At 52.4% G+C, this 27,795-nt stretch overlaps 1 protein-coding gene across 2 annotated transcripts; it reads left to right on the top strand.

Moving 5' to 3' along the window:
- On the top strand, window positions 1-27,795 carry TRIP4 (thyroid hormone receptor interactor 4). 2 transcript variants are annotated; one of them, XM_069025837.1, is made up of 13 exons: window positions 1-408; window positions 815-981; window positions 1,189-1,316; window positions 3,317-3,550; window positions 4,346-4,424; window positions 6,398-6,527; window positions 6,828-7,043; window positions 7,366-7,492; window positions 8,184-8,371; window positions 9,307-9,431; window positions 9,735-9,826; window positions 23,680-23,782; window positions 27,555-27,795. In XM_069025837.1, the coding sequence occupies exons 1-13, from the start codon at window positions 323-325 to the stop codon at window positions 27,620-27,622; spliced, it is 1,743 nt and encodes a 580-aa protein (XP_068881938.1). In that variant the 5' UTR covers window positions 1-322; the 3' UTR covers window positions 27,623-27,795. The 2 variants fall into 2 exon arrangements, with proteins under 2 accessions (XP_068881938.1, XP_068881939.1); XM_069025838.1 differs by lacking the exon at window positions 1,189-1,316 and having other exon boundaries at window positions 322-408.

Raw genomic sequence — 27,795 nt, forward strand, 5'->3', positions numbered from 1 at the left:
GGGATATTGGGAAGGAATTCCCTGTGAGGGTGGTGGGGCCCTGGCACAGGGTGTCCTGAGCAGCTGTGGCTGCCCCTGGATCCCTGGAAGTGTTCCAGGCCACGCTGAACGGGGCTTGGGTAACCTGGGCTGGTGGGAGGTGTCCCTGCCTGTGCCGGGGGTTGGAGTGGGATGGGATTTACGGTCCCTTCCAACCCAAACTATTCCCGGACTCTGTGAGCCGCTTACGGAACGGTCGCTCCGCGGCCGCGTTCCCGGGGGGAAGGGAACGGAAGCGGAGGGTGTCGGGCGGTGCGGCGCCGTTTCCCGTCCCCCGCGGAAGATGGCGGCGCCCAGCGCGCTGCTGGCCTGGTGCGTCCAACACCTGCGCGGCGACTTCGGGCTGGACGTGGGCGAGGAGGTGGTGAGGTGAGCGGGGTCGGGGCGGGCGGGGCCCTTCTGCCCTCTGGCAGGGGCTCCTCGGTCCAGCACGGAGGAAATGGGGTGTGTCAGAGCAGCTGTCGGGAGTCTGTGCCCGGGGTTGTCTCTCGGGTGGAGATTTGGGGAGGGGAAGTGGCGGGGCGGGGATGTGGGGTCACAGAATCACAGATTGCTCTTAGCTGGGAGGGACCTTAAAGCTGACACCGTTCCACCCCCTGCTACGGTCTTACCACGGTCTCCACAGAAACCTGATCCGAAAACGAGAGATAAATGATGCACACTGTAGATAAATGATACACCTGTGGATAAATGACACACCTGTGCGATGAGATCACTGGACTAGACCTCGGGACATCCTCCCCTCACCCCTTTTTATCCACCCGGCCCCTCGTAGGTACATCTTGTCGATCACAAACGAGGATGAGATCCGGGAATACGTTGTTGACCTCGTTCAGGGCACCGAAGGGAAGAAGAGCTGGTTTGTGGAAGAGCTGCTGGCCAGGTGGAGGAAATCGGCCCAGCTGCCCTCCGAGCCTTTCCCCGTGTATCGGAAAAAGGACGGTGAGTGGTGCAGGGTGGAAAGCTCTCCAATAAACCGGGTTATTGTGCTTAAAACCTTTCCATGCCGTGCATCCCTCTTTGGACACTGCTCCCATTCCTGATTGTCGGGACAGTTTAAAGCCCCTTTTCAGTCACCAAGTGGAGTCCAGGGACATCTTTCTCTTGCTGGCACTGAGCCAGCCTCTCTCTGCTTGCTCACACTTCCAGAAGTGCTGCGGGCTGGGGACCAAGGGAAGAAGGGGAAGCGCAAAGGGCGGAACAAGCAGGAGGCGCCGGCGTACACCGAGCCCAGTGTTCACGGAGAGGAGGTGAAAACCCCTCTGGACCTGGCCAAAGTGAGTGTGGGGGGTGTGCCAGGGAGGCTGGGGGTCACTGGAAAGGCTTGGAACCTGGGGCCTGGGTAAAGTGCATGTCAGAGACTGGTAAAGATGTGACTGGAAAGTGGAAATGGGTGTCCAGGACATGTCAGACTGGGATGCTCTGGTGAGGCCACACCTCAAATCCTGGGGTCAGCTTTGGGCCCCTCACAAGAAAGACAGTGATGTGCTGGGGCAGGTCCAGAGAAGGGAATGGGGCTGGGGAAGGGGCTGGAGCAGCAGGAGCAGCTGAGGGAGCTGGGAAAGGGGCTCAGGCTGGAGCAAAGGAGGCTCAGGGGGGATCTTCTACCTCTGCACAGCTCCCTGACAGGAGGGGCAGCCAGGTGGGAGTTGGGATCTGCTCCCAGAAAACAGGGACAGGAGGAGAGGAAACGGCCTCAAGCTCTGCCAGGGGAGGTTTAGGTTGGATATTGGGGAAAATATTTTCCTGGAAACAGTGGCCAAATACTGTAATGGGCTGTCTAGGACAGTGGTGGAGTCACCATCCCTGGAAGTGTTCAAAAAACCTGTGGATGAGGCACTTGGGGAGGGAGGAAGGAAAGAAGGGAAGGAGGAAGAGGGAAAAGGAGGGAGGGAGAGAGGGAGAGGAAAGGAGGGAGAGTTAATGATGGGTCTCTGTGATCTTGGAGGGCCTTTCCAACCTAACCATTTCCATGTTTCTATGATATCCAGGCTGGGGAGAAAGGTTATGTCTGTTTGTGTCTATAACTGGGAGTAAAATAATCATCAGGTAGCAAATATGCCAGCATAGATTTTTCTTCCCCCAGAAAGCCTGAAGCAGAGAGCAGGTGAAGGAAGTCGAGGCTGTCATTAGGAATAAAAGGGATTTCTTTAAGTCAGATATGAGGGTGGGGAATTGAAGCCACCGAGTGGTTAAGAACATCCTTTCCTGCTGTATTTAAACATTCCCAGTCATGCTGATTAAAACATCACTTGGCAAGTGAAATACTTCAGAAAGAAACTGTGGAATGAGAGCATAGAAACACTAAACCTGAGAAATGCTGCTACTCCTGAGTAAGGAGTGGAACTTGAATCCATGTTTTTGAATGGAACTTTTTGGAGCAGGGAGGCTGCAGAGGCTGAAAGTGTTTGTAAAAGTGTTTATAGGATAAAATGCCACATTTTTGAACTGGAAGGTTAAAAATGGACAGTGATGTTCCATTTCCTTGTAGTTACCTTCTAACTTAATTAAAATTTAAAAAAACAAGTGAGAAAGATCTGCCAAAGTCCCTTTATCTTGTTTTGGGTTTCTTTCATGGTGGCAGTGTTTGGATCTGGCAGTGGCACTAAAACTGGGGGGACTGGAAATGCTGCATCTGCTTGTCACTAAACCAGACTGAAACTCAGAGGTGGATCATGAAATCACTGAGACCAGATCATAGAAGGAGGAACAGAATTTATTTTACAGCTCAGTACTTGAACCTTCCTGTGTGGAAAAGCTCTGCTGAGGTGGCTGTGCCAGGCGGGGAAGCTGCTGGGAGGTGACATGTCTGTGACTGCAGCAGCCCTGGTGCCACCACCAGCTGTGTCTGGGGACAGGCACGCACAGGGTGCACAGCTACAAACAAGGAGTCTAAATAATCCTTGGAAATGAACTTTGGAGTGGCTGAGCTGCTGTTTGGAGCTGTTAAAGAGGTGTGTGAGGCTCTCCTGCAGGTGTGGAGCGTGGACAGCAGCGCTGGCTGCCCAAATCCCAGCAGCTCCAGCTGGCACGGGTGGCAAACTTTGAGTGCATCCTGGTGTCCTTGCTTTGTTTGGATTCCTTAGGGCTTTTCTGGCAGGCCTGAGCTTGTCTTTCCGCTCAGTCTGGGGTCTGGTCCAAGTTTCATTCCAGTGAGGCAGCAGAACGCTTGTCTGAGCCTCCTGGCCTGCCCAGGGGTCAGCACTCGCTCTCTGCTGCCAGTGCTGCACTGGGAGCACAGTTTTGTTTGTTTGTTTGTTTGTTTTTCCCTTCCCAGGCCCAGGAGAGCAGCAGTGGAGTCGGCAGCAGTAGCATTTCCTCCAAGAAGAAGCCCAAGTTCGTCAGCCTGTACACGAGGGAGGGGCAGGACAGGCTGGCCGTGCTCATCCCGGGCCGCCACGCCTGCGAGTGCCTGGGCCAGAAGCACAGGCTCATCAACAACTGCCTGGAGTGCGGGCGCATCGTCTGCGAGCAGGAGGGCTCGGGGCCCTGCCTGTTCTGCGGGGCCCTGGTGAGTAACCTGCGAGTCACTGCCCCCTTGGACCTGGAGAAGGTGGCTGAGCCAGCCCTTTAGGTGGAAGTTCCTCTTGCAGAGCTCGAAAGCAGGGAAGGAAAGAACGTCTTGGGAGGTTTCCCTCATAATTTACATGGCTTTGGAGCTTGTCTGGTTTCTGGCAGTCTGCTGTGGGTCACACCAGTGTCCAAAATCTCTGCAAGGCTTCAGCCCCATCCCGGGCACAGCCCTGCTCGCCCTGTCAGGAGCAGTGTCCTGCCTTTCCTTCAACTCTTGTGCAATGTGGATCCTTTGGGATATCTGTTAACACCCAGATTCAGTTCAAAGGGCACCTTCTGGAGAAAGAGGGCAAGTTACTGATGGCAGATGAGAGGAAATTCCTCTTCGTGTGAGAGGAAAATATTGGTTGGGTAGAACAAAATGTTTTAGAGCAGGTTGGTTGCTATTTTGAATGATCAGTTTAACTGCCAGTGGCCAAGAAGGACAGAAAACCTCCAAGTTAAGGATTGTGGTTTTGCCTGGGATAGTTCTGAGCTCATCTCTTGTCCTTTGAGCTCAGTCAGCAACGTGTCCACCCACAGAACAGGGAGAAACCAAACTCTGCACTTCTCTTTTAGTAAACAACGAGTTTCCAGGGTTCTCCCCGTGTCAGTGGGGAAGAAAAGGAGGTGTGGATTGTCACTGCCACTTTAAACAGCCTGAACTGTTGTCCAGGGCTCTGAAACTGGTCAAGCTGTGACATCCTTCCCATGTGATGTCCTTCCCAAGCCTTCATTTCCTTCTTTTCCTCAGGTGTGCACTAAAGAAGAGCAGGACATTCTTCAGCGGGACTCCAGCAAGAGCCAGAAGCTGCTGAAGAAGCTCATGGCAGGTCAGTAGCAATTCCATACCTGGAACAGAATGAATCCAAATGGTTTGTGTGCGTTATTTCCTTCAGACTTCACTGAGCCTCTTGCCTCATTGCTGCCCTGTGTCTGCGGTAGGCGTTGAAGGGACGGATTGAAGCTGCCTCCTTGGATTCTCCTGCAAGCCCTCGGCAGCATTCCCGGGCTTCAGCAGAGGTGGCAGTGGCGAGTGTCAAATGGCAGCGTGTGCTGTCCTTTCCCTGAGGCCCCAAGGCTGCTCGTTCAGCATTCCAGAATCAATCACATGAACCGGATCGTTGTAGCAGTCCTTGAAAATTAGGATAAGTCTCCTCTGGAATGTGTGCTGTGGAAGATGAAGTGCTGCTGTCTGATTTGCTGGGCTTAGAGAGGTGGTGGTTAATATTCCCTAATGGCTCTTCTTGTCTCACACTTATCTTGGGAGCTAAAAATAGGAACAGAGCCAAGGAAAGCAAGAGGAAATACTACCCAGTGTCCCAGCGAAGACCTGTGCATTGTGGGGATGTTTGTCCGAGTTTAGCTGAACTACAGCCAAGGTCATGGTGTTCCTGGTTGGAAAATACACTTTGCTGAAGAACTGGGGAGGTAGTTATTCCAGGTGTGGGGGGGAAATATTTACTCCAGGTCTGGGCTTTTCCTTAGAGCTGTGGAGATGGCATGAGGATGGAAGTCCCTGAGAGCACCAGCCAGGCTGTTCTGTCCTTCCCATACACATGCTGGTGTACTTCAGGATCCCTTTTCTTACTTGTTTTATCTCTCTTCCCTCCTGCCCCTGCCAGCTCTTGCTTTGTTATCTGTGTAAAAATGCTGGAATGTGGTTTGCTGTTTGTCTTGGGAATAACAATTATGGATCAGTGACCAAAGGGAAATACAGGCAATTGTTTCCCTGAAACAAAGGCATTTCCCAGTGTGGTGAAATACACTGGTTTGTTCCATCATGGCTCTGGTTCAAACCTTTTGTGGTTTTTTTTGGTCGTTCCCTGTTGTTTGTTTGGTTGGCTTTGGGCCCCTTGCCAGGAGGGGTAAGAAGGAAGAACATATGCTGGGAATAGATTTCTCCATCTCTGGAAACAGCTGGTTTGGGGAACCTGGTGTGGTGTGTCAGGATAGAATATTGTTTGTGGGGGCCACAAACAGCAGCAGAAGGCTCTGGGTCTCTCTGGAATCTGTCCTGGCCAAGAGGCTCTTTTTAGGGGTAACAACATGTGGGGAGGGTTTGGCTTTTAGGAGGGGACTCCTAAAAAAGCAGGGGTTGTTGCTGAAGAAGAAAAGCCTCCAGAGCTTAGAGCCCCTCCCAGTGCCTAGAGGGGCTTATGAAAAAGAGGGAGAGGGGCTATTTAAATGGACAGATAGTGATAGGACAAGAAGGAATGTTTTTAAACTAAAAGATGAGAAATTTAATTGGATATTGGGAAGAAATCCCTCTTTGTGAGGGTGGTGAGGCCCTGGCACAGGGTGCCCAGAGTAGCTGTGGCTGCCCCATCCCTGGAAGTGTTCCAGGCCAGGTTGGATGGGGCTTGGAGCACCCTGGGCTAGTGGAAGGTGTCCTTGCCCATGGCAAGGGGTGGAACTGGATGAGCTTTAAGGTGCCTTTCAACCCAAACCATTCCATGATTCTGTGACCCGAGGCCTGTGGTTGGCGATGGGAGGAATTTTGACCGCCCGAATTATTAGGGAAGGGTGAAAGAGAACCAAAGACCAAGAGCTTCTCCCTAAACTCTACCCAGACTTTGTCACTGTGATATTCAAGTGATTCCTCCTCTTTGGAGGAAGGAGTCTGTGAAATGGGCTTGAGGGAAAATTGAGGCTTCAACCTCCCTGGAAAGATGCTGATCTTGCTACAAAGCTGTACTTTTAGCTCCTGGGATGGCATTTAGTTTAGGGGGCATTTCTGCAGCCTGTCCCACCCAAATGGCTTTAACCCAGTGACTGCTGAGCTGTGGTTTGTTTTGTGTCTCAGGTGCTGAAAGTTCAGGGAATTTGGATGCCATAAGCAAAGGCTTGCTGCCTCGCCAGGAAGCGAGACTCAAATCAGGCCTGGAGATGGCTGTGAAGCACAAAGACAAGTTACTGGAATTTGACAGAACAAGGTAAGATACCAGGTGGGAGAGTGTCATGAATAGCATAAGTGACCTGGCAGGTGAGGTGCCTTTAGCCAAAACATTGGGAATTCCTTCTAAAACCCAGACTGCAGCCACAGACACCCGAACTATGGCATTTGGTGGGACAAGAGTGAGTCTCTGGAATGGATCCTGTTTGGGTGTCCTTGCTTTTTGTCCCAACAGTCCAGCTCTCCAGAGAGATGGGAAAGGAGCAGATTGGAGGGTGGGTTTGGGGCTCTGCCACGGTCCCACTGTGCTCATCTTCTCCTGTGGGGGTTGTTCTCCCAGCGTGCGTCGCACCCAGGTCATTGATGACGAGTCGGATTACTTTGCCACGGACTCCAACCAGTGGCTCTCCAAGCAGGAAAGGGAAGCGCTCCAGAAGAGGGAGCAGGAGCTGCGGGAGCTGCGCCACGCCTCTCGGCTTGCCAAGAAAATCACCATCGACTTCGCTGGCAGGCAGATCCTGGAGGAAGACAACAACATGGCTGAGTACCACAGCAAGTGCGTGAGGGCTGGCAGCCTGCCCGAGAGCAAGGAGGTGCAAATCCTTCTGGAGAGTGGTCTGACATTCCTGTTAAAGCTGCCTGGGAAAGAGGTGTTGCAGTAGGCCTGTCTCAACAGAACCAATTCAGCTCAAATGCACACCAAGCTGAGTTTCTGCAGTAGAGAGCAGTGACTGCTCAAACTGGAAATCAGACCGAGCAAGGAAATCATTTAGCTGGGGGGAATGGGGCAAAAAATGCTTTGGGTCAGAGTGTGTGGGGAGAAGGGAGATGTTCCAGGGGAAGCAGGGAATGTTCACTCCTCTCATTTGTGCTTGCAGACTGGATGAGACCATCGAGGCCATGAGCTGTGGTGCACTGAGTGAGCCAGCCGGGAGCCCCAGGGCAGAGATGACACCAAACTCTGGGGTTTTGGTGAATCCCCGTCTCCTCCAGCCTGCTCCTTTGGTCAGTGGGGCTTCAGTGGTTTATTCCAGAGTAGTGACTAATTTTGGGAGAGTTGAGCTGAAGAATTGTCAATTCCAGCACATCTGTAGTGCCCCAAAGGATCACAGGATGGTTTGAGCTGAAAGGGACTTTAAAGACCATCTCATTCCATCCCCTGCTGTGGGCAGGGACCCCTTCAACTAGACCAGGTTCCTCCAAGCCCTGTCCAGCCTGGCCAAGAACACTTTCAGAGATGGGGTGATTTCCCTAGACAACCTGTTTCAGCATCTCACAACTCTCACAGTAAAGAATTTCTTCCTAATATCCAATCTAACCCTGCCCTCTGCCAGTGGGAAGCCATTCCCCCTGCTTCCCCTTGTTTTTCACCCCCTCTTTCCTCCCCTGTGTCCCTCGCTGACCATCCCACTTTGGGATAGAGAGGGTTTGCCAATGCCCTGCTCCTGGTGGGTTGGTTTATTGGAGTTTTAGCCTCCCACCTGCTTTTCAGGAAAGCAGAAGAATTTCTGAGAGTCAGCCTAAGGCTGTGTCATCCTTTCAGCTCTATTTTATGAGGCCTTTTCTGCCAGATTCCCATTTTCGAAAGGGCATAAAGGTCATAAATGAAGGGAAACTTCACATAGGATTTGCACTTGATACACATTATTCCTGGAGAGGTGCTAACCTTTTCCCTGTTTTCTTTTGAACACTCAAGTGGGTGGACCAAACTGGTTTGCTCCCACAAAGGAAAACCATTCATTCCATGGAGGCTGGAAGTGAGTCTGGCTTGGAGCGGAGCAGGCTGCGGATTCAGGACCGAGAGCTGCAGGAGATCTCGGATGATGGTTGGTGCCTCAGCCTGCACCAGCCTTGGGCTTCCTTGCTTGTGAGAGGAATCAAAAGGTGAAGGTATCCCAGGCAGCTCCTGCTCCACAGGGAAGGTGGGAAGTTGTGTTCCTCAGAGGATCTCTGTGGACCCACTGGCTCTGTGCAACAGCTGATACCTGTGATAGCTCCAGGTGTGGAAGCTGTGCTTCCTCTTCCAGTGTAATGATGGCTTGAGGAGCTGGAGAACCTCTTTTTTATTTTGGGGATAGTACCTAACCTGTAAGGGACAAGTTTCTTCACAGTGGGTGAATGTAGAGAGAGGCTGAGATTTCACTGCTATAGTTGGGGTGTTCCTGTGTGGAATTTGAAAAGCAAATAAGGTAATCACTTGAAATATGTTCTGGGTTTTTGTTCAGTATAAGGAAGGCAACAGTGGCACCAGGCTTTGTTTAAAAGAAACCCAACCCTTGCCACTATCTTCCCCCTCTGGGCTGGGAATTGGGTTACAAAAAGAAGCTCCTACTGTTAATAGTGAACAAAAAATCTTCTTCAGCCTTTTTTTCCCTTCACCACATTTCTTATTTTGGAGAGTGGAGCTTTTTCACTTCCCAAGCTAAAGATGCTGTAAATCTTAATGTGCCCAGATCCTGCACCCAGGTGTTCTGGGGATGCTCCAGCCACTCTGGTACAGCTGCAGAATCCCAGGATCTCTGCTCCATGCAGAGACCTAGTGCCTTATTGCTCCTTTGATTGTTCTGCTTGATTTTGGGAGCTTGGGAGCTTAGCCCTGCTGGGGATTGATGTCCTCTAAAGCCCTGAGGACACGCTCTGCTTTATTTGTGACATTTTTTGCCTGTCTCGGCTTTTCTTTGTGGTCCTGACACGTTGCTTGAGTTGGGATAATCAGGGCAAAGCTTAGCAGCAGGAATTGACTATGTTTGAGTGAAAAATCTGTCCATGTGGGCGATTTCTGCTGGAATTTTAGTCCTAAATTTTCCTCTGTTCTTTAGGGTGGAGGGCAGGACCTGGTACACCTCTCATCGAGGGAGGTTATGGATTGCAGCTACTGCTAAAAGACCTTCCCCTCAGGAGATCTGTGAACTGGAGGCCACCTACAGAATGCTGCTCCGGAAAGGTGAACTCCTCTCCCTGATTCTTGGAATGCTTTGGTACACTGAGCCACAGAATGAGAGTGTCAGAAATCCCTCTCTGCTGAGCAGGGAAAGCTAGATATAAAATTAAATTTCCCAGCCTTAGCCCTTCATGGGGAAGAGCCTGACCTGGAAAAGGCACACAAAAGTGTTAAAATTGCTGTGTGTGTTCTTGTGCCTCAGAAAGTAGAGGTGCCTGGAAGAGAGGGAAGGGCACCTGGGGATTGGAAGATCCCAGCTGTGTGTGGGAATATGGGCTCCCTGAAGAGATGTTTCTTTTGCTGCAGATGTGGAATTTCCAAGTGATTATCCCTCAGGATGCCTCCTGGGCTGTGTGGACGTGACTGATTGTTTATCACAAGAGCAATTTCAGGAGCAGGTGAGTGCAGAAATGAACCTTTCCAGGCTTGCATTACCAGCGAGTTCTTAAAGTGGTGGAACTCACCTCTGGAGAAGACACTGAGTGGAAATTTTACATGGTGTTGAGAAGACATAAGTTGTTGCAGGGATTTGTGTGGCAGAGGACGTGAAGGGGCCTGGCAACTCAGGACAGCATGGAAAACTCTGCAGCAGTGGTGGTGCTGTGCCATGGGACCTTGTCCCTGCCCTGTGGTGCCAGCAGCAATGACTGCCCTGGGATAGGAGATGGGGCTTGGCCCCTGTGGAGGGATCGCGGTCTGTAGCTGCTGGATCTGCCTGGTGCTTCTTCCAGGAGCTGGAGGTCACAGTGGCCTCACTGGTGGTGTCACACTGGCCTAGCTGGTGAGTGTTGTGCCCTGGTTGGGGCACTGGACCTGGAGGAGGAGCCGTGGGAGGAGGTAAACTCTTTCCCACCAGGGAGGATGGACAGGAGAGCCACAGGACTCGCTGTAGAGAAGCAAGGCTAGAAGCGGGAGTCTTTTGAGAAATCTCAACCCATGCAAGTCCATGGGTAGTGATGGTGTGTGTCCAGATGTGCTGAGAGCATTGGCAGGTGGCCTTGTGAGGCCACTCTTGCCTTGGGAAGGTTGTGGAAACGAGGAGAGGACCCTTGGTAACTGTTGCACCTGTGGTTAGAAAGAGAAGGAAGGATGATCTGGACACTTCAGGCCAGTCAGCTTCAGCTTGGTCTCTGGGAACCTCGTAGAGAGATTACTCTGGGAAGCCAGTTTTGGGCACATGGAGGAGGAGGACATTAGGAATAGCCAGTGTGGATTTTCCTAAGGATAAACTTATGCTTGACTAACCTGATGACCTTCTTGGATCCAAAAGTTAGAGTGGAGAGTATCTGTTAACCTGCTGTCCTGGAGCAGGCACAAATCCCAGAGGAGTCATAGGCAGTAGAAGTGATTATTCCTCTTTGCATTGGTTAAACCACATCTGGAATACTTGGGTCACCATAAAATTGTTGATAAACTGGAGCGAATCCCATGGAGACCCCAAGGGTGGTTAGGGGCTGGAGCCCTGTGGGGAGAGGCAGGAGACAGAGAGATCTTCACTTCCTGCAAGGAGATTATTGGGAGACAGAGCCAGGCTGCGTGCTGACATGCACGGTGGGAGGGTCATAAATTGATAGGGGAGGGTTCAATGTGGCTTAAGAACACAAATTACCATAAGGATGGCCCAGCAGTGGGGCAGGCATTGCCCAAAGGGTTGGACAGTCTTCACCTGGGAAGATTTTCAAGACCCAAGAAGACAAAGTCGTGGGCAGCCTCACCTGAATTCAGTGTTGGCCCTGCTTTGGTTGGGAGACCTCCTGAGGCCTGAGTCTGATGCTGTGACTGACTCCATGCCCAAAATCTGGAGCAGGAGCTTTCCTCGGGGTGTGGTTCATGGACTTACAAAACCTGCACTTAGCACCAAGCACAGCACAGCTGCTCCTGATCCCATTTCATCCTTGTTCACTCCACTGCCCCTTGTGTACGTCAGGTTTGGTCTGGTGGGAATCACCAAACCATATAGGGCTTGGTAGTGAACCATGACCATCTTGTGAGGTGGAATAGATGGATTCTTTGGGAAGGAATCCACCAGGGTGATCTTGCTGTGACGAACTGTAGAGGCAGCAGGAGTGCTCCTCTGGCTTTCCCAGACCCTGTGAGGTTTTTAGCAGGAAGAGATGCCTGGAAAGACAGAGACTGTATTTCTGGTGAGGTTGTGTCTGTTAGTCACAGGAGGAAGGCAGAGAGGTTGGAGTATGAGCAGCAGAGGGAGCTTTGGGACTGGAATACCATGAAACCTACAGGAGTATTTGGCATTGTATGGGAATAAGCCGTGGGAGAGAGAGAGGAAGGGACACCGAGGCCACTGTAGGGATTTCCTTTTGTAGCATCCACTGATTTGCAGTTTGGGCTTCAGTGGAGATTCCTGTCTATCTTCTGCTGTCTGTAACAGTGGTGGAAAAATAGATCCTGGTCTCTTACAAGCACTTTTCTGTCTGTCACAATCCCTCCTCTTCCTTTGTGGATGTGTTCTTCAGGCACTGGTAGAACGGCTGTGACAGCATCTCCGATCTGGGAATTGTGCTGTAGGTAGCTAGCTTTAATCTTCCCATGGAGGACCCTCACAATTAGCCACGTTCTCTGGAAATCCCTCCCAGTTTGCTGACACTGCTTGGCTGCAGAGGCACTGGAGACAGAGCAGTGTATTCCAGGAGCACCATTATCCAACCTGTTAATGACAAATTTTCCTTTCTCCTCAATGCTCTGGCATTTCCTGGGTTCCATTTCTCTGGCTTTTTGCTGCTTCTGTATTGCAAACTACTTATAATTCCTAATTTCCTGCCTTTTTACAGTGGTTTTGTCCATTTTTCCCAGGATTCCTTTAAGCAGCGTTAATTTCCCTCGCTTGTGAGCTTAAATCCAGAGATCTGAGCCTTTCTGAGGAAATGTCTGGTTTTGTGGGTTCTCAGGAGCAGCAAGTGCATCTGAAGGAAGCTGAGCCGAGTTTAATTGCAAATGTCAGCAAGATGACAAAGTGTGCAGCACCAGCTCAGAAATCCGAGTTGGGTCTCGCTGGGAATAAGGAATTCCTGTTGCTCACGTGGGTGTTTCAGCCCGGGTTCATCAGCAGCGTCAGCACTGTGATCCAGCCATTTCCCGGTGTGCAAAGACTCCCTGCAGCTCAGGGACAGAGGCAAGGAAACATGATGCTTTTTCACCACTTAGGGCGTGCAGAAACATTGGATATTTTCAAGGAATGTGTGAGCAGGCGAGGGGAGGGGATGCAGAGCAGAGACCTCTCGGGGACTGAGCCGCCGTGGAGCTTTTCCAGGCGCTGTGCTTTGACTCACACCTCTCCTCCTCACCACCTCCCGTTTGAGGCTCCTGCATGTTCCAGAAGAAATCATTTCACAAGTGCAGGGCGAGCCTTGCTTGCAGGTTATACCAGCCTCCCAAGGATGAAATAGTTCCTGGCTTGCTCATGGTGTTTTGGTGGGGATCCAGTGTTTTTTGGCAGCCACAGAAGCTTGGTTTGACTCTTGTGACTATTTGTTCCCATAGGCAAGGGAGGCTCTTCCTGGTCTTGGACCTGTTTTTCTTCGTCCTGGGGGTGCTCACCTGGAGAAGAGAAGGCTCTGAGGGGGCCTCAGAGCCCCTTGCAGGGCCTAAAGGGGCTCCAGGAGAGCTGGAGAGGGACTTGGGACAAGGAGTGCCAGGACATGGGGGAATGGCTTCCCACTGCCAGAGGGCAGAGTTAAATGGGATATTGGGAAGGAATTCTTCTCTGTGAGGGTGGTGAGGCCCTGGCACAGGGTGCCCAGAGCAGCTGTGGCTGCCCCTGGATCCCTGGAAGTGTCTAAGGCCAGTCTGCTTGGAGCACCCTGGGCTAGTGGAAGGTGTCCCTGCCCATGGCAGGGGGTGGAATGGGATGGGCTTAAGGTTGTTGCAACCCAATCCAATCTGTGATTCCATGGTTTTGTGGTCTGTCCCCACTGTGACTCTTCCATTATCTCTCAGCCCTTTCACTGCTGTCACCCACTCCCTGTTTAGCACTGTCTGCAGATTTAATTTCCCTGCTGTTTGCATCCTCTCTCGGGTTGCTAATGAAGATGTTGCAGCATCCTGCTGGTATTTTTCTATCATTACCCTCATTTAATTTAATTTTTTTTTACACTTGTGCTCAAAAAACCAAAATTAAGCAATGCTGCCCCAGCAGAGTCAGGCCCATTCCCTGCCAGAGCTCTTGCATTATGACCAGGGAGGGGTTTTTTATCCACATTTTTACTGCACATGTAAGCCTGGCCTTTCGTCATCGCTCAGAGGAGGCAGCCCTACCTTCCTCTGACCTACCTGCAGCATTTGAGGCCCAAATGATGTTGTTGAGATGGTTTGCAGATCCTGAGGATGTGTGGGAAGTGATGATGGAACAGGATCTGGAGTGCTGGAGGTGGCAGGGAGCAGAGGAAGAGTAGAGATGTCCTTGGGGTTAGGATCAGTGGCACGTCAGGTACCCTAATCCCAGCTGTGCTGCCTATTGCATGAACTAGTTAAATCTGCTCCTCTGGGCCTCCTTCCCACATGGAAAATGAAGCGGTTCTTCCAGTCAGAGGTTATTTACACCACATTTTACTGCTCAGAGCTGTGATCTTTGGCTTGAAGCTGCTCTGGCAGCAGAAGTTGTGTTCAGGTAGGAGGGTCCAGCCCAGGTGTCCAGTGTCACCTGCTTTGTTTGCAGGGAAGCGAAGCAGGAGCTGCTTCCTGAACTCAGCCCAGCTTGCCGGGTGCCTGGAGATCCCTCTGAAATCTCAGGATTTCCAGTTGAGCTTTGCACATCTTGCCTCTCCTCAGACTACATTCTGGGCTCATTTCCTTCTCTCCCTGGCAGCAGCCCAAAAAGCCCTGCTCAAGACCAGAATGATCCCTTTGTTACACTTTTCAGCTAGAGGTGACCTGGAAACTTTTTTTCCCCCTTGGAGATCCAAGCGTTCGCTACGGCTTTTCCCTGCTCCGGGGCTGACGTCACCGACACCTTGGGCAGAGCAAGGAGCTGCCCTTGTTTTCCTGCACGAGGTGTCAGTGACTTCAGCAGCGCCCACTTGGGATCTGTGGGATGGGGCAGGCAGGGCTTGGCACAGGACTAAAGCCAGCAGGGAAGTGTTTACACTGATGCCATTTCCATGTGCTCTGAAGTCCATGTTCATTTTGCTAATGACTTTGATCTGAGAGACTATTTAACTGAAAAAAGAGCGTTTCCTGCTGCTGTTTTGGTGGCTGATAGGTGTGTTTGGCTTATTTTGAGTGCAGACACACACTCATGCCAATATCTGGATGGAGCTATTATGCTGGGCTGAAATATTGGCTAATTATGTTTGATGGGAGTTAAGTGTTTATTTTTCATTTCTAGGTGATCACTTAGTGTCCTAAATCTGCACAGGGGAACACGTAGAAGTTATTTTTGTGCCACGAGATTGCAACTATTATTTAAATAGGCTCCAGCTTTCTCACTCAGGAAATTTGGGTTTAAACTCTTGGCCTCTTCTTCCCTCCCTGGTGAAAAGAACAACAAAAAAAATGAGACTCAGGTGCCCAGTGTACAGGACTCACTTTAGATTCTCAAACAGGAGTGAAGAAGGGTAGAGGCTTTCTATATTTAGACTCCAGAAGGTGCCTGTTTAGATTATCTCCAAATAAAGGAACAATAGCCCTCTGGGAATATTTTCCTAAGGAGTTAATGAGAGGGAGAAACACAAACACAGACATTGATGTGTACTTCTAAGAACAGTATAAATGCATAGAGACTTTTTATGAGGACCCGGTCCCTGAAGGAAGGGTTTCCTAGCGCAGGCTCCGAGTGAGACAAATGCCTGTTTGTGTGGTGCTGTGGCTGTCCTGGCACCTTCCTCGCCTCCACCACCGGGATGTTTGCCTTCTCATTCCTGAGGCACCTCTCCCAGTGAAGGATTTTTAGCTAGGTCAGATATCCTTCCTTCTGCAGCAGTCTACGTGGCTGTTAATGATTGCAATCCATGAAAGGCCTTTGAACTTCACAGGTCCCTGCGTTCTCCTGAGCTGAATTTGTCTTTTCTGTGTAGCCAGATGCCAGATCCAGTGGTGTCAGGCATTAAGCTGGCTCACAGGGTGATGCATCCCTTTAATTCAGGTTCTCACCCCACAAAATCCCCTGATTCGTGGTTCTGGGAGCAGAGCAGGAATGCAGCTGGTTTGGATTAGAGACGGTAAGAGATGGGGGAGTTTTTCCATATGGGAAGTGCTTTGGTTTTCATCAGAGGCTCTTCTGAGGCTCCAGCTGCCTTGCATAAGCCAGCAGGTTTGCTCAGGCCACTGCTCAGGCTGTTAAGATGAAGGAGAGATTGTCACTTGATGATGATTAATTTAGGAATGCATTAGCATGCCAAAGAAATCGAATGATAGAGGCCTGCTTGCCCTCTCCTCTGGTTTCCTAGACCCAAGGGAGAAAGCGAAGCCAAGGCTGAAGCATATGACTTAATTAATGATGACTGTGGACTTCGCCTCTGCTACCATTTCAGCAAACTACTCACGAGCTGGCAGGGCCTTTTCCCTCTCTCAGATGTGGTCACTGATAGTTGCTGTCTTCTCAGTGTTTGGGTTTTATTTAGTCCTGAAACTGAGGGTTAGATTAAACTGACCTGGAGCCCCAGGTCAGGTGCCCCACTGCCTCCCAGTCCAGATTGAGCTGTGACCACCCTTTCCATGGTGACCCCAAATGATGTGTCAGCTGCAAAATACAACCTCCACAGTACATGTAGAGTGCCCAAGGACTCTGCTTGCTTAAGCTTTTGTTGGTGTGTCATTGATTTCCTAACCCTGAACAGACCGGTTGCTCCGATGCGTTTCCTGGTCCTGTGAGAAATCCCATCCCATCTGAGGGGTTGAATCAATCCTGGGAGCAGCTGCTGGCATCACACCTCCTTTGGGAGCAGCAGCAAGGGTCAGCATGAGGAGAGGCAGCTGCCCTCGGGAACCAGGGCAGGGACACAGGTGTGCAGGGCCTGTTCCCAAAGTTTGGGTTCTCCAGCTTGGTTGCGTGTCCTACCCCTGTGCTTCCCAGCTCTGGTTATGAAAGGACTTTGTGAAGCTGCTTGAAGTCTGACTGTCTCTCGCCAGGCGCAGATCCATGAGGTGCCCTGGTTCCCCTTGTCTCCTCCTCCCCATCGCTTTTCCCTTCTCTTTGCCGGCTCTGTCCGGTGGCGCGGGCGGCGGGGCCGCGTTGGAGCTGAGCTTAGCCCTGCCCCTGCTGTCCCTTGGCACGGGGGGATGAAAACAGCTCTTTCAGCTAGTACCTTCCCAAATATTTTTCCAAGTCCACCCAGTTTCTCCTGAACCAGTCGTCAGGCGCTCTATAAACATGTCCAGCCCTTCCAGGGTTTACCATGGGCGGGTGTTGTCCTGGGCTGGGATTTAGGAGGGTGTTGGTGGCTGTAGGTCCTGCGATGCCGGTTCAGGGAGAGCTGGGGGATGCAGCGGCTGTTGCTGGCACCGCTGGGTCCTCTGGGTCTCCTGGAGCCCTGGCAGACTGCTCCGAGTGCACCAGCGCAAGTTTGAATTTTAAATCTACATTTCAAAGTCCTGTTATTACTTACTGCGTTCTAATTGCTTCCCCTGCCCTTCAAATCAAAGTACAGCCTGTGGTGTAGGAACACCACGATGAGAGCCGGGCTCCGGGCTGGGGGTGGAGAACACCCACCGGATGGATCCGCCCGGCCAGGGAAGGATCCCGCGGCCATCCCAGCCTGCTGTGCCTGGATCTGGTTGCGTACCAGCCAGGCGTGCGAGGGGCAGAGCAGCCGAGGGCTGCCAGGAATTGTGGTGGGAAGAAGGGGAAAGGAAGGCAGGCTCGCAGAATTCCTTGTGCATCCTGGTGCAGGGAGCATGTGCCAGCACACGAGCTGCCAGCAGCAGCTGTAAGCGCTCAGGAACAGCAGGGAGGATGTTGACTGCAACAATGCATCAAGGCTGCGGTTTGTAACCTCAATAGTCAGGCAGTTAACTTTTTTTCTCTTTTTTTTAACAAAGACATTTTGATTGCCAAATCCATAACCATTAGCAGCTGTGGTTTCGAGCTGTTCCTTCCTCACACGTTGCAGTCTAGACCTGACAGGCTTTCAAACAAAAGTTTGGCTGACGGCTTTTGTTTGGATTTCTTTGTGATCCTGCTTTTTTCCCTTCTTTTCACGTTCTGTTGATCTGGATTGCGTATCCCTTTGCTAACGCAGCCTCTGTGTGGAGCAGCTCTGCTGCATCCCCGAGCTCTTCCATGGCCAAGGACAGCTTGTAGTGTTCCTTGGGTGTGTGTTCTGGATGTTTCTGCCTCAAGCTAGAAAATTTGGCATTTCTAGAAACTTGGATCTGCTTTTGAGTTTCTGTTTAGGAAAATGTTACATTTCTCATGGGCCAAAGGCTGGTTGGCCTATGACCTAGGAAGATGGTACTTGAGAACGTGCTTAGAGTTGGAAGTGTGACGCAAGACTGTGTCATGAGGGGGATCAAAGCTCAGAGCGAAGCTTTGAGGTGCTCTGCAAGTGCTTTCCAGGACTGGAGGGCTGAGTCAGGAGGTGACACAGCAGTGGTAAGCCTGGATCTGCTGTTCGCAGTTGGGCGTCACCTTCAGGTGAATGTGCCCTGGAGCACCCGGGGTGAGGACTGTGTTGGGAAAATTGGCTGGATAATTCCCCAAAGGGAATGTCCTTGTAAAGAGATGATGGAGACCGCTGCTATTGGAACAACAGACAGGGAACTGATGCTCCTAAACCCCTCTCCTTGGAAAAGTGACAAGCCAGACGTGCCTTGGGCACAGTGGCACCCACATCCAGTTAAGCATCGTCTCTCATTTTTGGTGGCTTCTTTTCTCCTGGATCCATGTGTTCCTGGTGCGGGAATTGCTGCAAGTGCCCCTGTTTGGCCGCAGCACCCCCGTCACTCCCAAAAAGCTGCCCATTTTCTTTTCGCTCTTGCAAACCACTGAAGAAATATTTTCTAGCTGGATGGTGAGCAATTTCCCTCCGGAGAGAACGAGAAAATGGCTGTTTAGTAGTTAATTACCTGTTACGTTGCTCTGACAGCGGTGGAGCTTATGAGGCATGAAAGAAGAGCGGATCCGCCTGTCCCACAAATCACCAAGAAAACGGGGTGAAGGAAGTTGGGCTCCCAGGGGATCCCTTGCATCCCACTCCTCTTTTTGCACGTGGCCAAGGGGTGTCTCCAACACCCAGGAAGAGCCCAGTGTGTGTTTCTGCCTGCTGGGAGGAGCCGATTTATTGCCACTGCTGGCTCCAGCAGCCCCGCTCTTTCAGAGGGGATGCTGCCTCCACCAGGATGATTTTTTCCCCTTTGAATGCATTTTATGGTGAACTCTGTTGCCAACACATGGGCTCTGCTTGCTTTTATTCTTTCCAGACAGCGTTGCTTTCCAGTGCTGCCTCTTTTATTCTGAAGCTCTTGGAAAGCAGCAGGGAAATGAAGGCTGGAGCGGGTGTCCTGGCCCGGCGCTGCCTGGCAGAGCGAGCCGTGTTTTCCCTGTTGTTCACTGAGGAGCCACGCCAGGAAAATGATTCACCCCTTTCCATTATGAACCTTGCAAGCATCTCCTCTCTGCTGGTGCCCCCGGCAGCTGTAAGATGGAGAGAGTGGCAGTGACCAGGGGAAGGACCACAGGTTCCAGCGTGCAATTCTCCGCCACGCTCCAGCTAACCGGGATGTGCGCTCCATGGCAAGGAAAGCAGAGAGCTCAGGCTGCATTTCGGGGCTCCTTAGGCTGCTGTGTGTGAAACTGGGGCTATTCCCACCCCTTTGTGTCCCGAGGCCTTAATGAGAGCAAGAATGCTCCTGGAGGGTCGCTAAAGGAGCTGCCGGGAGCGCTCGGGCTTTGTGCTGCGCAGAGCTGCTGCTCCGTGCACGCGGTGCCTTTGTTCCTGCCTCGGATGCACCAGAGCAGAGCTCATCTCGTTAGTGATGGTTTGGCTTCCCCCCAGGACGTTTTCCTTCTGCTCTTTCCATTCCTCTGCCTTCGGGTCACGGCAGTTGGGTTCAAGCCAGCGCAGCTTATTGAGGAGGGGTGCAGCAGTTGAGGGGTTTGGGATGGCCCTTGGGATGGCCCGTCTCCATGGTTTTTTCTCCTGTGGAGATGGCATCAGGATGAGCAAAGGGTCCCAAATGCTGCGTTGGTACCAGCGATGCTGGGTGAGCCTGCATAGCCCTGGCATCCTGCTGCAGGCTTTACCTAAATTGGGGAAAAAAAAAATTTAACAGATTGGTGTGTGTGTGGGGGGAATATAGCAGGAATTTTTTTTCTCAGATGTCAGAGAAGGTGGGTTCGTGTCTCTGCTGGCTCTGAGCTGGCTCGTCCCCTCCTTTGCTCTTTTGCTGTGGGCTGTGGAGCGGGAGGCTGGCAGCCCTGCTGCTATTCCTGGTGGTGACAAGCTGGTGATGGGAGACGAGGGATGGCGAAAACAAAGTGTAGGGAACATTCATTAGCAATTATCCCTGCTTGCAGCTTGAGCTGGGTGGCTATTGGGGACATCTGATAGCCACTTAATACACGTCCAAAGCACTGGCTCTGGCGTGAGGGTGAGTCTGGTGGCCGGTTTTCAGAGGAGCCCAGTGCTCAGCTCCCTTTTCCAGCTTCATTTAACCTCGAGCTCTTCCTGCGGGTGTTAAGCTGCCTTGAGCTCTGCTTTTCTCTTCCCTCCCACCTAATCTCCTCACAGCCGGGATCTTCCAAACCTGTTAGCAGCAAGCTGAAGCCCAGCTGGAGAGGTGGGACGAGCAGGGGGGGCAGTGGTTGCGTGGAGGCCGTGTGTGGAGCGCGTCTGTGGGGTATTGGTGCGAAGCAGTGGGAGGAGCAGCTCTTGGTGAGCCATGTCGGCTGCTTGCAGCCCACAGAGCCCACTGGCCTCCCACCTGCCTTGTCACCAGCCAGCTACAAGATGGCAGAAGGTCTGAAAGGAGGCTGAATCATTTTTTTCACACTGTAGTTGCATTGCATAACCCCTCTCTTTCGAGCTTCCCTGCTCATCTGCAGGATTGGAGGAGGGTGGGCTTGCTCCTTCTTGAGGGATAATCTGGCCTCTGCACTGTGTCTGTTGTATCCACCTTCCCCTAAAAGCCAAGTTGCTTCCAGGTAGAGGCAGTGTAAAGCCTGGAGTACCAGCACCTGTCTTAGGAACACTCCAAGATGAGAACGATGCGTGCTGTTGAATTTAAGAAGGGACATCCCCCATCAGACTCCTGGCTGGGTTTGATTCTTGGTCTCTGGAAGAGAGGGAGCATGGTTTTCCTCTGAATTCACCTCTTATTTGAAAAAATGCTCTTGAAGATTGTCTTTACTGGGGATCACAGAATCCCAGACTGGTTTGGGTTGGGAACGACCTTAAAGTTCATTTCATTTCACCCCCTGCTATGGGGTGAAACACACCTGCCACTAGACCAGGTTGCTCCAAGCCCCGTCCAACCTGACCAGTGTGACAGGATATGCTCTGTCCTCTCACTCTGCCACACCAGCTGTGGGGTTTGGACTTTTATTCCAAGCTCAGATTTGCTGAAGTGATGATGGGCTGCCTGTGGGGTGGAGTAGTTGGGAATAAATTTGTTCTCCGTCTCCTACACTTCCTGCGTTGCAGACACAGTGGAGTGACTTGACTGACCTTTCACAGCAGAAACAGTGAGAAATGAGGTTTTGGTACATAAACTTGGGCAGCTTTGGAAAATGTGACGGAGGCAAACCTGTTTGGTGTCTTGGTGGCATCGTCTCCGTTGAGAGTGGAGCTTCCTAAATTCTGTGGGATGAATGAATGGAATGTACTCATGGAAGGGACTAGGGGAAGAAGGGAGCCTTAAATGTAGCTGCTGGACGAGGGGCTCCTCCCCTGCCTCCTAGGAGTGAGATGCCAGAGGAAGGACCAAAGCTTTTTAAAATGTGGGACATGAAGGGATTTGGCTCACGGACAGAAAGGCACCCTGGGAGCAAAGATGAAAGGCTGTGGTGTGGCAGTGGGAATCCAAGTCACAGCTGTGGCATCCACCTTGGCCTTGGGATCAGACTGAGCTGGAACTGTCGGAGCTGAAGGCTTGATCCTGGTTTTGGATGAAAGCTGTCAGTGGAGAAGCCGACCTGGCTATTGCTTTCACTGCTGATGCCTGTTTGGGAGATGTTCCCTGGATGAGGGTGTGAGGGGGACATGGTGGTGTCCAGGTCCACCTGGGAGATGGTGGCTGAGGAGATTTGGGAAGCAGCTGTATTCCAGCAGCAGGACCTCTGCAACACACCCGTCCTGGCTGCCCCACCTGGCTGAAGAAGCCATGGGCTGAACCAGGTGTAGGGGAGCAGGGATGGATCACCTCTGCAGCCAGGTTTGGGTGGCCTTTGGAGGCCGTGCTTGTCCTCAGGTCCTCCAGCCATGGAGGTGCCACCAGTCACCCGTGTGATGCCGAGAGCGACAAAGCGGTGCCAGCATTTCACACTCTGCAGGTGTTGGCCGGGGATATTCACGTCGGCTCTTCCTAACCTTCCAAGATCCTCCTTCCCTGCAGATGGGAAATGAAAATCCTTGGCATAGGCATGCAGCAGTGGAAGCAAGTCAAGTGAGGTGACTCAGCCAAAAAAAAAAACCGGAGAGGAAGAAGCCTGTCCAAGCCCGGGTCGGTGCAGCGGGGCATCGGCGCGCGATGCGGATCGGCGCGGCTCCTCCTCCCCGGCACGGAGCTGCGTGGAGCAGCTGAGTGCTTGTACATCTCTCTTACTCAGTGCCCAGCTCTTACATGCTGTTGTGAAATGAGAGGGCTTGGAAACGCTGATTGATCCAATCCCATCGTTGGGCTTCTGTAAGTCTCCCTGAACTGCTGGCAGTGCTGCCAAACCCTGCTGCAGTGTGGGGAGAGCGGGTCGCTCCCTGCTTCCCTCGCTGTGCCCAGCTGTTCCAGGGCAAATCCAAACTCAACTTGGCAGGTTGGTGAGAGCTTTTCAAACACTCGGCCTAGGAGTCATTTGTTAGTAACAAATGGGGGATTTGCCAGGACACGCAGCTCCATCTGGTCTGGCATCCTGTCCCCTCCAGCAGCCTTGATGGATCTGCTCGAGGAAAGCAGGGGAGCAGGAAAAAAAAGAAGGCAGTTTTCCCATGGAAGGAAAACCACTTCCGCAGTCTGTTTGAGCAGGGTTTCCTGGGCTGGAGCACTCTTGTGGCATGCGCTGGCCTCAGCGCCTGTCAGCACCAGCTCTGCAGCTCATGGACAATCTGAGGTGAGAGCTGAGATATACATTTTTTATGACTGTTTTGCATTTCACCTCTCAATGCCAGAGAGGCTGAGCTGCAGCCAGCCAGGATCTTGGTGTGCTTCCCACATGGAGTGGGTTTTTTCTCCTTTTTCCCCACATGGTTAATGAGAGAAAAAATTTTAGAGGTCTTTTTCCAACCTAAATGCTTCTGTGATTCTATAATCTGTTTATTCTCTTCCTATAAAATTCCCCCGTGTCTTCAATGTGGTAAAATCCCTCCATTGACCGGCCCTGAGCTGGCCTCTCTGAGCCATCGCCTGGGTGTGTAGCAGGTGTGTTGCTCACCCTTTAGATGCAAGTGAATGTCAAAGGATGCGTGTCCCACAGCAGGACAGAGGACATGCTCTCCAAATCTCAAATCCTTGTGTTCGGGATTGAGCTTTGTGGGGAACATTTGGGGATGTGTCCGTAGCTGGGACAGCTGATGGTGGCCACCTTTCTGGTGGTCATTTCAGGCTGGGTTTGGCAGGTTGTTCTGGTTGAGGTGCTGGTGTGCTGTCCATGACTAGTTAGGTATTAGTGGGAAGACCCACATTTCCGATCAGCTGAGTGTTGGATGCATCAGGCTGAAAATCTGTCCCTTGCTTGTCCCAGTGAACAGGTGGGCTGGTGATGGCAGGGCCCCGACCGCCTCCCTGTCAACACCCCAGGGTTCTGATCATCCTAAATCAAGTGTGAAACCACAGGGGTAACACAGGTCAGTGCTAAAGGGAGCTGAGGGGGTTTTGGGAACACCCAGGGTGAGCGGATCCAAAGAGGCAGCAAGCACCAGCGGAGGTGCGGTGGGAAGAGGCTGAGCAAGGGGCTTGCAGAGTAAGACCCAAACCTGAAATTGTTTGGGTTTTTTTCATTAAAAGTTCTTGAAGTGGTTTAGTCTGAGCTGCTACAGCCTCCATATAACCCATGTCTTGGCTAAGATCCCTCTGTTCTTGCCCACTGAGCTCTTTGTGCACCCACACAGCTGCTCTGACTCTGCTCTCTGTGTCTCTCCGTGTTTCACAGTATCCGGACCTGAGCCAGGAGTCCGGGTCTCCATTTGTCTTTATCTGCACTAATCCCCAGGAGATGGTTCTGAAGTTTCCCATCAAAGGAAAACACAAAATCTGTAAGTAGTAAAGTTTCCCCAGATGCCCCCCCGGCCCTCGGAGCCGGCTCCCCTCGCCACCCCAGCTTGCCGTTGCCAGATGAGTTCCCAACCTTTGCCCTCTGCTCTTTGATCTCGAGGTGTTTGTTTAATGGCTCGAATACATCTGTAATATTTTTTTTGTCTTCGGTTCCCCTTTCCCCAGATGTTGCTTCCTTCCAAATGCGTGCCTCTTCCTGCCTCTGCAGACACTGGGGGAGTCAAGGAGCATTCGTGTCGGTGGCCGATCCGCTGCCGGCATCAGCCTGGGTCAGGATAGGAGTCGGTGCAGCGATGCCCAGGCAGATCCTGGCAACCTCCGTGTCCCGTAGTTCCAAATCACCCTCTTGCTCCTGAGGACAGTGAGGGCTTGAACAGCAAGAGCTGCAGGGCCAGATGGATGTTCCCCATCCGCAGGCCGGTGGGATGGGATGCCCTGGCAGAGCGCACGGGGAAGCGCCGCAGCATCTGTCCGCGCTCCACTTGCCAGCGTCGTTAGTCCCTTTTACGAGCCACCAGCCCCTCCGCAGGCTGCCAGTTATTCCTGCCCGCTGCTATAAAAAGGATGGAGGAGGGATGCGGCAGCTGGGGAGCCCGCAGTCAGCTCCGTCCTTATTAGCAGCCTCCCCACCACACAGCCCGGGGAAGGCACCGCGCGCGCTTGCAGGGGATGTGAAAAATTAATTTGACGGGCTAAAAGCAGCAGAAGCAGGAAGAGTCTTGGCTGTTTATTCAGCAGAGCTGACAACTGGGCGATCTCCCTCCTTTGCACATGGATCCTTGGGACTAGTACCTGGGGCTCAGGAGTGTTGGGATTTCTCAGGACTGGTTAATAAGGGCTTTGTGAAGCACAGCAGAGGGTTATTTTTGTTGGCTTTGAGGCTGCTCAAGAAGCACCTTTCTCCCACAGTTGGGTGTTGGGGTATTTCCTGCAAAACCACTTGGTTGCTTCCTTGCCTTTTTGAGCAGCACCTGGGAGGTGCATTCAGCCAGTGGAGACCAGCGCTTGGAGAGCTGCAAGTGCTCAGATCTTGCTTGTGGCACAGTCCTCCCCATGGATGGGTTATTCCCAGTGCCAGTGAGCAGGCAGGAGTTATTGAGGATGCAAACGTCTTGGCTGTGGGAGAACAGCCTTGTGGCCGTTGCGTGCTGGTGCAGCCACTGCATCCTTCTTTTCCCTTGTTTTAACCTCTCCTTTGCTCTCGCCAGGCTCACTCGTGCCCCTTCTCTCCCGCCTCTGCCTCTGTCCAGCCGTGGGTGGGAGAGGGCGAAGCTGCTGTGCAGCTCCTGCGCGTCTGCCTCGCCGGGTGCAGGTGCTGCCGGTCCCCTCCCCATCTGTCACTTCATCTCCTTTGTGTTGTGACACTTTCCTGCTTGGAGAAGGATCAGTCTAACAGCCTGGAAGGAAGCCGGCTGTGCTGGCGGCTGCCTGTGCTCCCACTCCCGCTGCTGGCCCTGCCTTCCCTGCCCTCCATCCCGATAGGAGCTGTCACAGGAGCAGCGCGGGGGGGCTGTGGAGCTGCACGTTCACCTCCCGGAAGGGACATGGTCCGTCTGGGTGATATTTGTGACAGCCTAGGGAAGGAGCAGGGAAGCCTTTGACCTTTCATCGGCGCAAGGCGCTGTGTTAATAGAAGCTGGCATTGCATCCCAGGCAGTGAGAAGCTTAATTCTCCCAGCTGGAAGCAGAGCAGAGGGAAGGTGCCGGCTCACATCCCCACCTGGGCTTGCTGGCTGCCCTGGTCTCCTTGAAACCTGGCTCAAACCATGACAAAATGCCAGTTTGTCCTGTTGGGAAGCCAAGCCAGAGCAGTTTTCCTTGCCAGATAACAGCATGGACCTCGCCACAATGACATCCGGATGCTTCTCTGTTGCAAATTAGTTGTTTCTAGCAGCCTGGGGATGGGAAAAAAACCCTAACATGGCTCGATTTTTGCTGCCAGGGTCATTGTTTGTGTGGAAGGGATGGGCACAGTGTTGCATCTGGGAGCACAGCTCTCCCCAAACACGTCCCCACGTAGTTTTAGTGAGGACAAAGCTCAGTGGCCTTTCTCCTGGGAGATTTCCTTGAATCCAGGCAAAGCTTCCCTGAAGCATCACTTAAAACCCAGCCTCCAACAGCCAGCGGCTGGAAGAGTGCAGAGGAGCAGAGGACATGGTGTGAGATGAGAGGCCTTGAATCATTGATCAGAAAGAGCAAGGGACCCTGGGGCTTTGCCTTATTTTTAGCCTTTTCTTAAAGGTTACCTGTGTGCTGTGTGCTGTTTGCCAGCTGGAAGAGCAGAGGAGCCTCCCAGTGGTTTTGGGGTCCAGGAGAAGCAGGCAGGCACGTGAAATGTAACAGCCCTGGTGACAGTAGCAGTGGTGGGGGACCAGAGCATGGAGAGAGTGTGAACTTGCTCCCTTTCTCCTGCCAAAACCACCCCTGGCATGGGGACAGGGTGGTCTGACACACTGCTTCTGGGTGGGCTGGCTCAGCCTCCTTGGGTGCCAATGACTGGAAACAGCCATTACAAGGAGGGGGCTTCTTCCCCATCCTTAGGCGGTGGGGGGGGGAAGTCTTCTCTGAGGTGGCTGAGGGGATGGAGGATCTCCCAGACTTCCCAGTCTTCCAAGCCGTGTTTCAGTTTGTGGATCTGTGGCATGGTGACCCGCAAACCCTCTGTTGAGCTAGCAGAGACGTTTTGGTTTGAGGAGGTGATGGTCACTGGCTGGTTAGGAGCCATTTTCTCTGGAGAAGCACCTGCTTCTTATGGCACACGGGCATTGACCAGCAGATTCCGGAGCAGTGGCCAAAGTAGAACTTTGGAGCCTGGTGTATCTTGCCCTGTCTCTGTTCCCAGCTATGGAGACAGGATGATGTTGGCATTTAGAGGATGGGAAGATGCAGGGGAGCAGCAGGAAGGCAAGTCCTGGAGAGACGTGGCATAGAGGAGCTGGCTGCTGGCAGAGCCTCTCTGGGAGCTGGGAGAGCTGGAGCATCCTTGCGTTTTTATGGGCAGGAAGAAGAGGACAGGGACGCTCCTCTGAGGCAGCACATCACCATGCCTGGCTTCTGTCTTCTTCAGCAGGAGTTTCCCAAAATCCCATGTTCTGGTGTCCTGCTCCTGTCCTAGGTGGGAAAGCAGAGCTGCCAGTGAAGCCACCAAGGGCTGTGAAGGTCAAGGGGAGGCAGTGTTTTCTCCAGGTCCCACTGGAGCTGCTGGCTGAGGTTTGCCCTGGTGGCAAAGGCAGCAGGTGGCCTTGGAGACCACCACCCTGGCACTTGGCCACGTGGAGCAGGTGTCCCCATCACACTGGGTGCCCATTGCACCATCATGCCAAGCTGAGGGTTTGTTGTCCCTAGTCCTGGCTTCTGCTCGCACTGTGGAGTAACGTGTCCCCGACACGTTGTTCCCTCGGAACGTGTCGACGTGCATCCCGCGGGCAGGCGCAGGGATCGGTTTCCCCCCTGGTAGTGGCAGGCGAGTGCTGGATGTTAATTTACTCTCCTCCTCGCTGAGTTTCCCCCTCTCCGGTGTCTCTTGGCCGCGTCGGACACGCTTGCCCCTGGCTCCCCGGTGTCGCGCCTGCGGAGGGAGGCCGTGGCGGCTGGAAACGCCTGGCTCCTCAAGCAGGATAATTGGATGTGACAGGAACACACTAACTAGGAGACCTTGCTGCCTCCAGCTCATTTGCATTGCAAATAGCATTTAAAAATAAAGAGTGATGAGGGTTTGTTGTGGGTTTTTTTTATTTAATCCCCTCTTTACAGGGAAGCTGGATGCGAAGATCCATCAGGGAGCAAAGAAGGGGTTAATGAAGCAGAAAGCTGTGGGGTGAGCGCCGGGGAGCAGCACTGGTTCCCATGAAGCACCCAACTGCCTCTGAAGGGTGCCAGGATGGTCCTCAGCTCTGGAAGCAGGTGCAAGATGGATCCCTGATCCCAGATTGTTTTTAGGTATTGCTTTATCTCTTGTATTCCAAAAGTATTAAAAGAGACATGTTTCCACCAA

The sequence above is a fragment of the Aphelocoma coerulescens genome, chromosome 10, assembly GCF_041296385.1.
Source record: "Aphelocoma coerulescens isolate FSJ_1873_10779 chromosome 10, UR_Acoe_1.0, whole genome shotgun sequence".
Taxonomy (NCBI): domain Eukaryota; kingdom Metazoa; phylum Chordata; class Aves; order Passeriformes; family Corvidae; genus Aphelocoma; species Aphelocoma coerulescens.

What these genes read in the sequence shown, in the direction of transcription:
- TRIP4 (XM_069025837.1), top strand. Translation starts at nt 323, where the DNA reads ATGGCGGCGCCCAGCGCGCTGCTGGCCTGGTGCGTCCAACACCTGCGC. An exon ending in CCCCTCTGGACCTGGCCAAA is followed by an intron (nt 1,317 to 3,316) that starts GTGAGTGTGGGG and finishes TTCCCTTCCCAG; the next exon opens with GCCCAGGAGAGCAGCAGTGG. An exon ending in GCTGAAGAAGCTCATGGCAG is followed by an intron (nt 4,425 to 6,397) that starts GTCAGTAGCAAT and finishes TTTGTGTCTCAG; the next exon opens with GTGCTGAAAGTTCAGGGAAT.